The sequence below is a fragment of the Lissotriton vulgaris genome, unplaced genomic scaffold (genome assembly GCF_964263255.1).
Source record: "Lissotriton vulgaris unplaced genomic scaffold, aLisVul1.2 SCAFFOLD_3097, whole genome shotgun sequence".
NCBI classification, from domain to species: Eukaryota; Metazoa; Chordata; class Amphibia; order Caudata; family Salamandridae; genus Lissotriton; species Lissotriton vulgaris.
This window is the reverse complement of record NW_028253474.1, coordinates 38626-53358: the sequence shown is the minus strand read 5'-3', so window position 1 is coordinate 53358 and position 14733 is coordinate 38626. Positions and strand designations below refer to the sequence as shown.

At 42.8% G+C, this 14733-nt stretch overlaps 1 protein-coding gene across 1 annotated transcript in view; it reads right to left on the bottom strand.

Annotated features, from left to right (window-relative positions):
- LOC147660957 (laminin subunit alpha-5-like) overlaps window positions 1-9014 on the bottom strand; it is a gene marked incomplete at its 3' end in the record, with an annotated part of 218421 nt that extends 209407 nt beyond the window's left edge. The window contains exons 1-3 of the mRNA XM_086951410.1: window positions 8469-9014; window positions 6576-6912; window positions 572-690 (exon numbers count right to left, since the gene is read on the bottom strand). Of these exons, the coding sequence (XP_086807536.1) occupies window positions 572-690; window positions 6576-6912; window positions 8469-9014 (1002 nt within the window). The remainder of the gene's footprint in view (window positions 1-571; window positions 691-6575; window positions 6913-8468) is intronic.
- Window positions 9015-14733: the final 5719 nt, after the last annotated feature.

The following is a 14733-nucleotide window of genomic DNA, read 5'->3' as shown; positions in this document are numbered from 1 at the left end:
AACTACAGAAAAGCAGTAAAAAAAACAAGGATAAAGTGACATTACAATTAGGTATTGTAATAAGATCATACCTTTCATTAAAAAAACCTGATATTATTCATAGGTGTTGAACTGACATAAAATAAAAATCACAAAAACACTGAAATTGATAAGTGTTAGTTTTCTGAGCTAACTATAACTTATGCCCCCTCTATGCACTACTTATTACATCCCTCATGAAACCTATATAGTTCGTAAATAACATGTTTGGAGCAGTGCTTGAAGTGGGAACACAGAAGTGCAGGTACTATCCTAAAGTATCTGCTTGCAACTGAGAAGTGCTAGTATGCTTCAATTAAAAACAGTGCACCCCTGCTTAGGAGAGTTGGTACACTCCATTTAAAAATAAAGAAGTGCAGTTATTCAGTACCTGATAGTACTTGCCCATTAAAGAGACAGCTGATGAGAAGCTAGAGGTATGGAACAGTTAGTGACATGGCTCTTAAATTTGATATAATCAGTTTTGAATGTGAAAAAAGAGGATGGGATCCAAAAAAAGCTGTATATCAATTGTGTTTTCATTCATTCATACCTGGCAGTTGATGCAGACCCCTCCACCTTCGTACCGCCCATGAATGTTCAGACTCGCCCCACGCAGATTTACTTCAGGGTCATAGTAGCAGTCGGTGGCATGACCATGGCAGTTACATACTAGTAGAAAGGGAACATCACACAATTAATTGCTACTAATTTAATTAGTATTTTTGCCTTAAGCACAATTTTAACACAGAACAAATGTGGGACTTCTTTTAATACAAAACGTATGAAGAGTGCAGGGAAAGAGCACCTTTATTTATGAATTGTTTAATATTTTAATTATTGAAGTAAAATAGGCAGCCAAAAAAAGGTGCCAATTATTTTACACGATGAAAGTAAGTAAAGGTTCCAGGGCCTGAGTGAGGATCTGTGAATTGTTGCCCCTCTATAGAGGCGATACAAAAGGGGATGATGGACGGAGCGTTTGTGCATATCAAACACTCACCCCCAGTTTACTAATCTGAGTTTAATCCATCACCATTCTTTAGCTCACTCAGCCACCCCAGTTCAGACATGGCCATATGCAAATCAGTCTGACCCTGTGCCTCATGGGAACAGTCCAGCCCGAACTGCCAACCCATATCTTCCCTGGACCGGAAACAAGCATCCTGGGACCGGTTTCAGATTCATAATCCTCATCAGCCAGGCTATCTTGAATCCAGTGGCCAAGTGATCAAGGGACTCACGTCTGAGCATACCCTGCCAACTTAGGGCAAACAAAGCGATACAAAATGGGATGATGGACGGAGCGTTTGAGCAGATCAAACACTCACCCCCAGTCAACTGATCTGGGTTTAATCCATCATCATTCTTTAGCTCACTCAGCCACCCCAGTTCAGACATGGGCATATGCAAATCAGTCTGACCCTGTGCCTCATGGGAACAGTCCAGCACGAACTGCCAAGTAGTGGCGGCAAGATTCAGGATGACCAGAGAGACGTAACGACCCAGCGGGAGCCCACGACGGGCAAAGTTTAAGCAATGCTTCTTTTTCCAGCACTTGAGAATATTGTATTAGCTCTGTTTAGGTATTTCTTGGGGTTCTCTGATTCTGTGATTGTGATACAGACGTGGGTGTTATCTCTTTGTGTGCGCTCTCCTTCATCTGGTGGCTGTAAAATTCTACAGAATGTTCTCATATATGTGTGGAAGAGACTGGGGGAGAGGCTTAGGAATTCCACGTGTCACATGAAAAGTCAAAGGTGCTCGGTCTACTGAGGAGAATCTAAATGAACAGCGAGGGGCCGATTCACAGAACTAACTTAAGACAAAATCCTAAACTTACTACTTTTGGTATTCACAGAAGTTAGGATTTTGTCTTAAGTTTGTCTTAAGACAGACTTTTTTTTTATATTTCTTTTTATTAGAAAAAACAAGCAAGGCGATAACAATGTACATGAAGTGCATAGACTGCGCAAAGACGGAACATCATTATATAGACAATAGAATGATAAAACACATTGACGGGGGAGGGTGGGAGGAGAAGAGCGAGTATCAAAGACCTTAAAGCAATCAAGAATTAATGCAGAGTCAGGGGGAAAGCGGAATATCAAGGACAGGTGTCACAGGCGGTACACATATGTCACCTCTATACCGGTTCCAAGGACCCCATACTTTGTGCCACTTCCGGGGACGACCCCGAGCCAGGTATACAGTTTTTCCCTGAACATGCACCAATCCATGTTTTCCTTCCATACTCCAAGAGTAGGGGGCCTCTGGGATCCCCATAGCTGTGCAATATTACGTTTGGCGATCATAGCCCCTAGGGTCACCCATTGAGTTTGAGCCACATTATGGTCGGTGGGCTCCCACACATTTAGCAAGCAGCGCCTGGCTTCTGGCAAGAGAGCCACACCCGTGACCTCCTGAATGACCTTGTGGACCTTCCTCCAATAAACAGCAACTTCCCTACACTCCCAGATGATGTGGAGAAACGTACTCATCTGTCCGCAACCCCGTTGGCACAGACCCTCTTCAGAAAAGCCCATTCGGACCAGACGGGGACCCGTGACATATACCCTGTGTAGTATTTTGAGTTGAACTAATCTGAGTCGTGCCGGAATCGCGACCTCCTTGGGAGAGGAGATCGCCGATTGCCAGTCCTCATCATCAAGCTCAAGGGCGTCACGGGTCCACTGACCTCGCAATTTCGACAGTAGGTCTGCCCTATGGTTAATTAATTTTTTATACACCAGGGAGATGGTACTGTCAGGCATATGACCATCCAACACTCGGTCCTCCAGTGGGGTAGATTCCGGTATCTCCTCCCCAACCGGGAAGACTGAAGTCAATGCATGACGAACCTGAGCATAACGGAAATACTCAGACCCACCCAATTCAAACTGAACCTGCAGGGCCGCAAACGACTTTACCTGTCCCTTGGCCCAGAGGTCTCCCACCCTGTTGATGCCAATAAGATCCCACTTGTCGAACCCCTTAGTGTTCCACAATTTACCAAACCTATCAGATCCGAAAAGCGGGGTCGCCAAGGTCAAGCGATCTTTCCAACCTAACGCACTAGTGGCATCCTGCCAGACCCGTACGGCCGTCCTCGTCGGCCCCGACAAAGACCTCACCCCCGATTTGGAATATAGCGCCCTATAATAGTTGCCCCCGGGAAGTAACCACCTATCCATGGAGAAACCAGGGTTTAACTCGGGCCATACATACCATGGTTGATGGCCCCTAACTGCGATGCCCAATATTACCTTTTAATGTCGGGAAGGGCAATGCCCCCGTCATACCACGGGAGTGTCAATTTGGCAATCGCAATACGAGGTCTGCCATCCCACAACAGTTTCCTCTGTAGACCCTCAACTATCCGAAAGTAACTAGTGGGAACTATGTCAAGCGTGTTCTGAAGGGCGTACAAAAAACGAGGAAGAGACATCATCTTAAAAAGGGCCGCTCGCCCAAGCAACGAAAGCGGAAGCTTCCGCCAGCCCGCAACATCTCGTTTCAACCGATTCAAGAGAGGGAGAAGGTTTTGCTCATAACGAACCAGGGGGTCCATCGAAACATAAATACCAAGATATTTAAACCCCTTTTGGGCTATCTGAATGGGACAGTTACGCGGCAAAACCGGAGTATCACCACAGAGGACGTAAAGATAAGATTTAGCCCAGTTGATAATCAGGCCCGAGTTTTTACCGAAGGAAGTCAAAACATCACACAAAACTATCAGAGACTTCCTAGGGGAAGTCAAGTAAAGCAAGATGTCGTCCGCATATAGGGAGATTCGATCTTCGTACTCCGGAGACCAGTAAATACCCTTCATGGAGGGCTCCCAACGGATCCACGCAGCGAGGGGCTCCAGGGCCTATGCGAACAAAAGGGGAGAGAGCGGGCAACCCTGACGGGTACCCCGCCCGAGACAAAACGGAGCCGAAACGCGACCGTTAACCACAATCTGAGCAAGGGGGTCCGCATAAAGAAGCCGCACCCAACCAATAAAATCTGACCCAAAACCAAATTTAGCCAGCACCGCCCACAAATACAGCCATTCCACAGTATCGAACGCCATAGTGGCGTCCAAAGATGCCAAAATTCCGGTTCACGCAACGTTGCACCCCTTCGAGAACCCCGTGCAGACGCCGAAGGTTCAACGCTGTGTTTCTATGCAGAATAAAACCAGACTGATCCGGATGAATTAGGGCACTAATGGTTTTGATCAATCTATTAGCCAGTAGCTTGGCAAGAATTTTAGGTTCGGCATTTAACAGAGAAATCGGTCTGTATGAGGCACACCTATTCCTCGGTTTCCCTTCCTTGTGTATTACAACTATTGTCGCTAACCTCTGGTCGCTGGGGAGAAAACCACGGTCCCGGGACTCTAGGAACATATCCCTTAAATATGGAGCAATCTTGTCAGGCCGGAGCTTTTACAATTCTATCTGCAAACCATTGGGACCCATCGCTTTGCCAGAACCTACGGAACGCATAGCTAATGCTACCTCATCGGCAGTGATTGTACCATTCATACGTTCCCTGTCTTCCTCAGAGAGACTCGGAAGGGCAATATCTCGTAACAATAAGCACGAGTCCTCCTCCGGTCTATCAGACACGGAAGAGTACACAGTATGAAAATGATCAGCAAAACACACCACTATCTCTTGTGGGTCTGTCATAATAGCTCCACTCTCTGTCACAATCTCTGGTACTTGTAATCACAAAGGTCCACCTCCGAGAAGGTTATTGTGCATCCTGTTGGTGTTGGAATACACTTGATGTGTTAAAATACCCCTCACACACCAAAAGGGCCCTTGGTGTCATGCTTCATCATCGGGGTCTTCCCGCTCGGCTGCCGAACGGGGCAGTGCTGCAACAAGCGACTACGCCGGGGCACCTTTTGAGTGAAGGTGCTATGTGAGTGAGTGGGAGTGGGTGTCAGTAGGGTCAGGGGTGATGATGTTAAAAAATACCTGGCCTAGTGTAAAGAAAAAATTATTTATTAGGCACTGGCTGGTATTATTAAAATAGGTGATGTTGGAAAGGTTAAGCTAGTTAGTGGGCTAACTTTCCTGTGCGGGTCAACATGTTTCGAGGCTCCATGCCCCTTCGTCAGGACCGGGGTCAGATCCCCCTGTCACTCACTAAATGTTGTGCCACAGTGCGTGTATGTACCCTAAACTGTAAGGTACTTACTCCTATCAATGTGTATTTTATTTTATTTGTTATATAAATACACAGCCCTTGCTGATACTGGTATACTTGGTTGTATGCCTGAAAAACAAGAACCAGGTGTTAAAAGTGCGCGGATCCCAAAGCGCTTCGCTTAAAGGTACCTGTGAAAAAAAGTTTGTGGAAAGAAAGACTAATGTAATAGTACGGCATAGCCGATCAAGGATAGGCACAAAAACTTTGCTGTCCATATCGTTTTTCCCTCATTACAGAACAGATATAGAAAACCAATAGACATTTTCTTCCCTCTTGTTTTTCTTCCCATTTTTCTCCCCAACTGCAGTTGAACCTCCAATTACCCGTCTGTTCAGTTTTGGCTCATGGGGCACTGTTCCCCCCCCTGCCTAGTATGTATATACCGCTTTGCACAAACTTTCCCATAATGTACTGAAGTGTGTATTTGATTATGTGTTGTCCTTAGTTGAAACTACGTACCCAGCAATATTTGTCTACAGATTCGATGAAAAACTGTTTACCTCCCATAGGTCATCCAGCAGCATCTGTATGTACTATGTATATTAGTCTTTCTTTCCACAAACTTTTTTTCACAGGTACCTTTAAGCGAAGCGCTTTGGGATCCGCGCACTTTTAACACCTGGTTCTTGTTTTTCAGGCATACAACCAAGTATACCAGTACTAGCAAGGGCTGTGTATTTATATAACAAATAAAATAAAATACACATTGATAGGAGTAAGTACCTTACAGTTTAGGGTACATACACGCACTGTGGCACAACATTTAGTGAGTGACAGGGGGATCTGACCCCGGTCCTGACGAAGGGGCATGGAGCCCCGAAACATGTTGACCCGCACAGGAAAGTTAGCCCACTAACTAGCTTAACCTTTCCGACATCACCTATTCTAATAATACCAGCCAGTGCCTAATAAATAATTTTTTCTTTACACTAGGCCAGGTATTTTTTAACATCACTATATCACCCCTGACCCTACTGACACTCACTCCCACTCACTCACATAGCACCTTCACTCAAAAGGTGCTCCGGTGTAGTCGCTTGTTGCAGCACTGCCCCGTTCGGCAGCCGAGCGGGAAGACCCCGATGATGAAGCATGACACCAAGGGCCCTTTTGGTGTGTGAGGGGTATCTTAACACATCATTTGTATTCCAACACCAACAGGATGCACAATAACCTTCTCGGAGGTGGACCTTTTTGATTACAAGTACCTTGACAAGAGGAGGACGTGCCCACCTCGGTGCCTACCAGCACCACCTCTTCCATCCCTTTTTTTGATTTCCTCACAATCTCTGGTACCACACAACTTGCTCTATCTTTTCTATCCAACCATGCTATCTATTTGCCTGCCTTGTCCCAGACATCATAAAGACGCCCCTGTTGTTCCCGACTAAGAGCCTTCACAACCTCCTTCACCAACGTCTTATATTCCAGCTGCTTCAATTGCAGAACATGCAATCTAGAACGGGTCACCTCCTGGTCTAGCGCTAGTTCCAAGTCAGCTATCTCAGTCTCTATCTTTACCACATCTTCCTCTTTCTGCTTCTTGACTCCAGCAATCAATGATGGAGCTTGACCCCTAATAACGGTCTTAAACGCGTCCCATAAGGAGACCGCGGAGGAAACCGAACCTTCATTCTCCTGGAAATAGTGATCCAAAGCCTTTACAAGCTCACCGCAGGTCTTGGGATTACGGAGATACCAAGGGTTAATCGGGGCTACCCCTCGGTACCCGATGCTAATTCCAACCGAAGCCACAGCGGGGAGTGATCGGAAATACCCCGGGCCATATGCCTGATCTCCTTAATACAGAACGCCTGTGCAGCCGGTACCAAGACATAATCAATCCTAGAGAGGCTACCATGGGCGCCCGAGTGAAACGTATACTGCCGCTGATCAGAGTGAAGCAATCTCCAGCAGTCCACCAGGCCCAGAGTGTCCATGAAGTCAGGTAGCTAACCAAGCGCCCCCCTTAGGTCCCTAGGGGGGTGTCTATCGAGCAAACCGGAAACCACAGCGTTAAAATCCCACCCCCCAGTATCAGAGATCCCCCGGGGAGATCGAGCAAGACCCGTCCCAAATCAGCAAAGGTAGTAGATTGTACGCCCGGAGGAACATAAACTGAGACCAGGGAAAGTGTGGGGCCCTCCCACCGTCCCGAAACAGCCGCATAGCGTCCCCTAATGTCAAGGACCCTGGAGTCCACCTCAAGTAGGAAAGCGTTCTTAATAAGGATTCCAACACCCCTGGACCCAGAGGAGAACCCAGCGTGGGTAACCAGACGATACCCCTTCCTGTTCATGGCATGACATGTCTTCCCTACCAAGTGGGTCTCCTGTAGTAGAACAACATCAGGGGAGTGACGTTTCAGAAGCTGCAGTACCACCCCACGCTTAATCTTATCCCCCAGCCCGTTAACATTCCAACTCATCAACCTCAACCCCCTACCCCCCATCATGAAAGAGAAAGAGGATCCAGCCCCGAGCAGAGTCTAGCACATCAATGATAAAGTCCAGCAATAGAGCACCTTGCAAAAACAGCAACCTGAAAACCAAACTCCCCTCCAACCCCCACCAAAACAACCCATTACAACACCCCCCACCCTGCACCCCTGCATACGACTAAAGAGCCACCCCAACTCGCAGTGTGCCTGTCGCCCCCACATCTAAACTAAACTACAAGAAGTAAGGCTGAGGAGGAGAAAGACCCGCCGATAGCCCGCAACCCCTCGTTCGAACAATAATCAGATGCACATCATAATTGGATCCATCACAGTAGCAATCCTCCCAATGTCCCCAGAGACCAGGCAAATGGCACTCATTCCTGCCTCTCAAGTCCTCCCTCTGCTCCGCCAGACTGACTCTCTGGTTCCTGTCGGGCCGGCAGAGTGTCCAACCAGTCGGCCACCAACTCGGGCTTATCAAAGAAGTGGACCCGTTCGTTATATTCAATCCTCAGCTTGGCCGGGAAAAGCATGGCATATTTGAGTCCCATATCTCGTAGTCTCCTTGTTACCCCCAGAAAACTGAGTCTCTGTTTCTGGACCGCCTGCGTGAAGTCCGGGTAGAAACTGATAGAAGAGTTCTCGAACTTCAAGGGTCCACCAGCCCGCGAAGCCTGTAGCATAGCATCTCTATCCCGAAGGTTGAAAATCCACGCTATCATAGGCCTCGGCGGGGCTCCTACCTTCAGTCTGCCACCCGGGATCCTATGAGCCTGTTCCACCGTAAAAAACTTGCCAGTCCCTTGAGGGCTAGATGTTTGACAATAAGGTCCTCAACAAAGAGGTCAGCCGCTTTCTCCTGCGCCTGTTCCGGAACACCAATTATGCGGACATTGTTCCGCCGAGCCCTTCCTTCAAATTCCTCCAGGCGACGGATAGCAATGTCATTGGAGGATTTCAGGTTACGGACCTCGGTCTGCAGGTCAACGACATCAGCAGTTAAGCTTGATGTTTTATTATCCAACGATTTGACCCTTTCATTGGTTTTTGTAAGGTCCGTATGGATCAAATTTACATAGATCGCCACTGTATCCAACTTATGAGCAAGGGTCTCCATTTGCTTTCCGAGGGAAGACTTGATACCATCGACGGCGGCCATCACATCCTGTAAAGTCGGTTCCGTTGCCGGAGTCGATGAACCCCCCGCTTCCTCCAGCGATCGGCTAGGTCCACTGGACGACCCCTTAACCTGAGCATAACAATCCATCACGTTAGTTTGGGTATAGCCACCCTGTCTGGTGGTTTTCAACCTCTGTTTGTCCCCCTCCGATTTGTTCGCCATTTCGGAATAATCCCAGGTATTATCCAAATCAAGAGCAGCGGGGGGGACACAAGCAGGCCAACCAGAAAGCGGTAGACAACACCCAACTGTAAGGGATGTCGACCAAGATGTTAGGGCAGCAAGGAGTCAAGAAAGCGAAAGTCCAAAATGGCTCTCAGGCAAAGGAACAAAAATGGACAAAAAAGACAGTTTATAGTGCAGTCCAAGGCCAAAACTCCAAATATTGTTCGGCACGCCCAAGCACCGATCAGGATACAGGCTTTCGAAGCGATTGAGGCGACCCAAGGCCCGGGATCCAACCCAGATGACAAAAACGAAAGCGAAAGTGGAAGCAGACCGACTGCCTCAGCTGCCTTAGGCCGTTGTTGTTCAATTACGCCCTGGGCACCGTGCCAACTCTGGCGCCGAGGATCCAAGAGGTGAAGGCCGCAAACTTTCCAGTGCCACAACTCCGGTCTCCGTGGTCCGATCGGGAAATAAATTTCAGTTTTCACTTCTCCTGTGGTTCATCCACACGAAGACGTCAACAGCGAACAGGATAAGTGACAGGATATATTCGGGAGGTTACGTGGGTCTCGGGAGCCCTGTGCTCATGCGGCCATCTTGGTTGCGTGCGAAGCTCCTCCCTCCTTAAGACAGACTTAAGACAAAATCCTAACTTAAGTCTTTCTTAAGTCTGTCTTAAGTTTGTCTTAAGACAAACTTAAGAAAAAATCCTAACTTCTGTGAATACCAAAAGTAGTAAGTTTAGGATTTTGCCTTAAGTTAGTTCTGTGAATCGGGTCCAGAGAGAAGAGTGAAATGAACCACACTACCGAGGTATGGGTCTTTTGTACCTTAGTCGAGCTGCAAAGAACACGATTTGCAAAATCACAGACTATGCAACAAAAGAAAAAAGTAAATCACAAAGTACTAAGGAAATACTGTTAGTTGGAAACCACTTTCCAACTCATAAAATGCTGTCTGCAAGTGATTCTGATTCTGTGGAAGGAGGCGTGGTAAAAGGTTGTACCCCTCTTCCTACCGAGCCACTGTGGAATGTCTCTATGTTCTTTGACCTCATCTGCAATTACAAACTATTTATGAGCTACTAACTCCCTACAGGGGTGGTGTCCCATTCACAAAGCTTTTACCCACAGGACAGCTTCCACCGTCTTAATGTATATGCATAGCAACAGAGGGCGAGGAGGTAGAGTGGTCCAGGGCATCACTGCATGCTCCTCTGATGCAATTTACTGAATCTTAACTTTTTTTAAGCACCCTTGAGCCTCAGTCCTTTCTAGGGACAGGGGTGCTATAGAAAAAAAACTGCCAGCATTCAGTGACTGCAAATACAGGAATGAACAGTTGCTGCCCCTCAAAGGACTCCATCCCTCCACATACAGTCCTTGGTAGGCAGCCACACAATGGCACATTTCTCATGCATGTTAATAAGCAGGAGTTTTTGTGACTCCTGAAAATGCCAATTTTGCACTGCGACTGCTTAATACAACAGTTGAATTGCAAAACTCAGGTTGAGCCTCAAATCGGTCAATATGTATGAGAATTGATTGCTTTGCAACCTAACCTACATGCATCAGGCTCAATATCCAAACAATTATGTAATTTAAACATTTGCAGTTAAATATGTTTTATTATGATTGGAGGTTAACCAGAATTCGCAATTAATTGGCCAATAGGCTTGCGACGAGGTTTCAAATGTTCTTCATTTCCATCATATATTTTATCTTTGGTTTTCAATCTTGGAACATTTGAGCAAAGCAGCCTGCATTTATAGATATGGAGTATTATTCATCGAGTGGAATCATTGTAAGAAAAAGAGATTTTATAGCATTTTCACACTCAATCTTCTCTTTGTAATAAAAAAAAAAGGAAGTGAACATGTAAAATTATACTTAAAATGATATTTAAAAATAAAATAAATGGAAGAGAATATTGAAATAATAGATTTAAAATACTTCTGACCCTATTATCTTAAAATTCCTACAACTACAAAAACAAATTAAATAGGAGAAAAATACGAATGCAAATTATTAAAAAATATAATAAAATTATAGAATTACCTATTAAACAAAAAACTTAAAGATAACATAATTATCATCAAAATACATTGTTAAAAAAATCATAATTAACACAATCATGCAATAACAAGTCAAAACGTCATACCATATTTCTAAAATGATCTGCTAAATAACTAAAATAATTATTTATGTAATTATCTCATTGACAAATTAAAACCTATAACAAAACATATAAGCAATTAAAAATAATTTTTTTTAATACTCTCCATCTTATTCCCCTACACCCACAACAACCCGCAAAAATAAATAAAAACACCATTTAAATTGTTTGCCAAATTAAAAAAACACAACATTAAAAATAATTAAACATACTTAACATTAAAATAATAGCACTTTATAACACATATTCTAAAAAAACGAACTCACAAATGAAAACACTATATTATGCAAAACTAAATAACAAACTATTTAGAAAACTTAAAAAATTATATTCTTACATTCTATGCTCTATCCCATGATATTTATTTACGGTATGTAACTGTTACCACGCATTTTTTACCACTCATACCATTACCACGCATACTTTTACAACGCAGGTCATTTTACAACGATTACCTTTACAACGCAATCCACTACAACGCACATACTATTACAACGCATACCATTACAACGTAAGTATAATTATAGGTAAGTTTATCTTTTTTTTAAAACATTTATTAGGGGTATTTGGTTATGGGGTACAGGGGTCTTTTTAGGTTTAAGGGCTGGGTTTGGGTTTTGGGGTACAGGGGTATTTTTAGGTTTCAGGGCTGGGTTTGGGTTTTGGGGTACAGGGGTATTTTTAGGTTTTAGGGCTGGGTTTGGGTTTTGGGGTACAGGGGTATTTTTAGGTTTCAGGGCTGGGTTTGGGTTTTGGGGTACAGGGGTATTTTTAGGTTTTAGGGCTGGGTTTGGGTTTTGGGGTACAGGGGTATTTTTAGGTTTCAGGGCTGGGTTTGGGTTTTGGGGTACAGGGGTATTTTTAGGTTTTAGGGCTGGGTTTGGGTTGTGGGGTACAGGGGTATTTTTAGGTTTCAGGGCTGGGTTTGGGTTTTGGGGTACAGGGGTATTTTTAGGTTTCAGGACTGGGTTTGGGTTTTGGGGTACAGGGCTATTTTTAGGTTTCAGGGCTGGGTTTGGGTTTTGGGGTACAGGGGTATTTTTAGGTTTCAGGGCTGGGTTTGGGTTTTGGGGTACTGGGGTATTTTTAGGTTTCAGGGCTGGGTTTGGGTTTTGGGGTACAGGGGTATTTTTAGGTTTTAGGGCTGGGTTTGGGTTTTGGGGTACAGGGGTATTTTTAGGTTTCAGGGCTGGGTTTGGGTTTTGGGGTTCAGGGGTATTTTTAGGTTTTAGGGCTGGGTTTGGGTTTTGGGGTACAGGGGTATTTTTAGGTTTTAGGGCTGGGTTTGGGTTTTGGGGTACAGGGGTATTTTTAGGTTTCAGGGCTGGGTTTGGGTTTTGGGGTACAGGGGAATTTTTAGGTTTTAGGGCTGGGTTTGGGTTTTGGGGTACAGGAGTATTTTTAGGTTTTAGGGTTGGGTTTGGGTTTTGGGGTACAGGGGTATTTTTAGGTTTTAGGGCTGGGTTTGGGTTTTGGGGTACAGGAGTATTTTTAGGTTTTTGGGCTGGGTTTGGGTTTTGGGGTACAGGGGTATTTTTGGGGTTCAGTTTTTTTAAAAAAAAGACTGAATAAATTAAATTAATAAAATTAATAAAATTAAATTAATTAAATTATATTATTTACAATTTTTAAATTAATTAAATTAAATTAATTAAATTAAATTAATTAAATTAAATTAATTACAAATTTAATATTAATTAAATTAAATTTATAGAATTAAATTTATTAAATTAAATTAATTACAATTTTAAAATTAATTTAATTATATTAGTTAAATTAAAATAATTAAATTAACTTAATTAATTTTTTTTTAAAAAGATATACTTACCTATACTTACGTTGTAATGGTATGCGTTGTAATAGTATCTGCGTTGTAGTGTATTGCGTTGTAAAGGTTTTCGTTGTAAAATGACCTGCGATGTAAAAAATCTGTGGTAATGGTATGCGTGCTAAAAGTACGCGTTGTAACATCATATATCCTTTATTTACACAATATTTTGTTGGATTCGCCCAGAATCGCATAATTCCAACCTGCTTCCACAATTCCTTGTTTGAATATATTTTATTGAGGTATATATAAAATCACTTGTCATCCATCCAATCATAAAGCCTTAGCTAGGGAAGGGATAGGGGTTACTACTTACCAAAGGCTTAAAGGGAGACCAGAAAAAAACATGGTTGCAGTGCAGAACATCACAAACCAGTATAGTATTGAAAAGCACGGGTAAGCTAGCTAAACATAACATAGTAAAGTTACAGTATCCTAATACCTGAAAAACAGCGCAAAAAATGTTGAACAGCATTCTCACATAAAATCCATATAAATATCAATGTCCCAAACACTCTACATGGAGAACTGGTTACCCTGACTCACACTGGGGTACGGACATTGTAAGTAACACTGTCCTAGAAGACAAATGCACCAAAATAACATTAAAGATGCCTGTCTGAAAATTATGTCTGTAGATTAATTGTTCATGCCCTGCCGTCATAGCCATTACGTCTATCCACTGTCTTAACGGATCTATGACAAAATATAGAAAGACAAAATATCGACCTACAAAAATATCGGAGCAATAATATCGATGTCAACAATATCGAAATCCTATCTACAAAAAGGTAAGTACAAACATTTCGAAAAAAAATTAATTGATGTCAAAAATATCGTATTTTTTAAAATATCGTTTTTTTTATAAAAAAATATGGAAAATTTATTTAAAAATACTTAAAAATATAATAAACATAGAACAAAATATATTCTATTATTTAAAATTAATAAGTAATATACATAATATAATTAAAAAAATAATTAAACATATAAATATAATGTATAATATATATGCTTAATAATAAGTTGCAATATTTATTATAATAACTTATAAATAATTAAAAATATTATATATAACAAATACATCTATACACATAAAGTAATAACATAAATAAAAATTTAATAATTATGCAAAACAAATTAAAATAAATACATTTATTTTTAATATTTTTTCAATTAATTATATACTACATTAACTAAAACAATACAAAAAATATTAAGTAACAGAGGGAATAAAATACTATTCCAACTCCCAAAAAAACAACAGTGAGGAAAATGTTGGATAGAGGAGGGGTAAAAACTACTATTCTCACTCCAGAGAGTGCAGCAGTAGGGAAAGTGTTGGATAGCGTAGGGGTAAAAATTACTATTCTCACTCCAGAGAGTGCAACAGTAGGGAAAGTGTTGGATAGCGTAGGGGTAAAAATTACTATTCTCACTCCAGAGAGTGCAACAGTAGGGAAAGTGTTGGATAGCGTAGGGGTAAAAATTACTATTCCAACTCCAGTTAGTGCAACAGTAGGGAAAGTGTTGGATAGCGTAGGGGTAAAAATTACTATTCCAACTCCAGTTAGTGCAACAGTAGGGAAAGTGTTGGATAGCGTAGGGGTAAAAATTACTATTCCAACTCCAGTTAGTGCAACAGTAGGGAAAGTGTTGGATAGCGTAGGGGTAAAAATTACTATTCCAACTCCAGTTAGTGCAACAGTA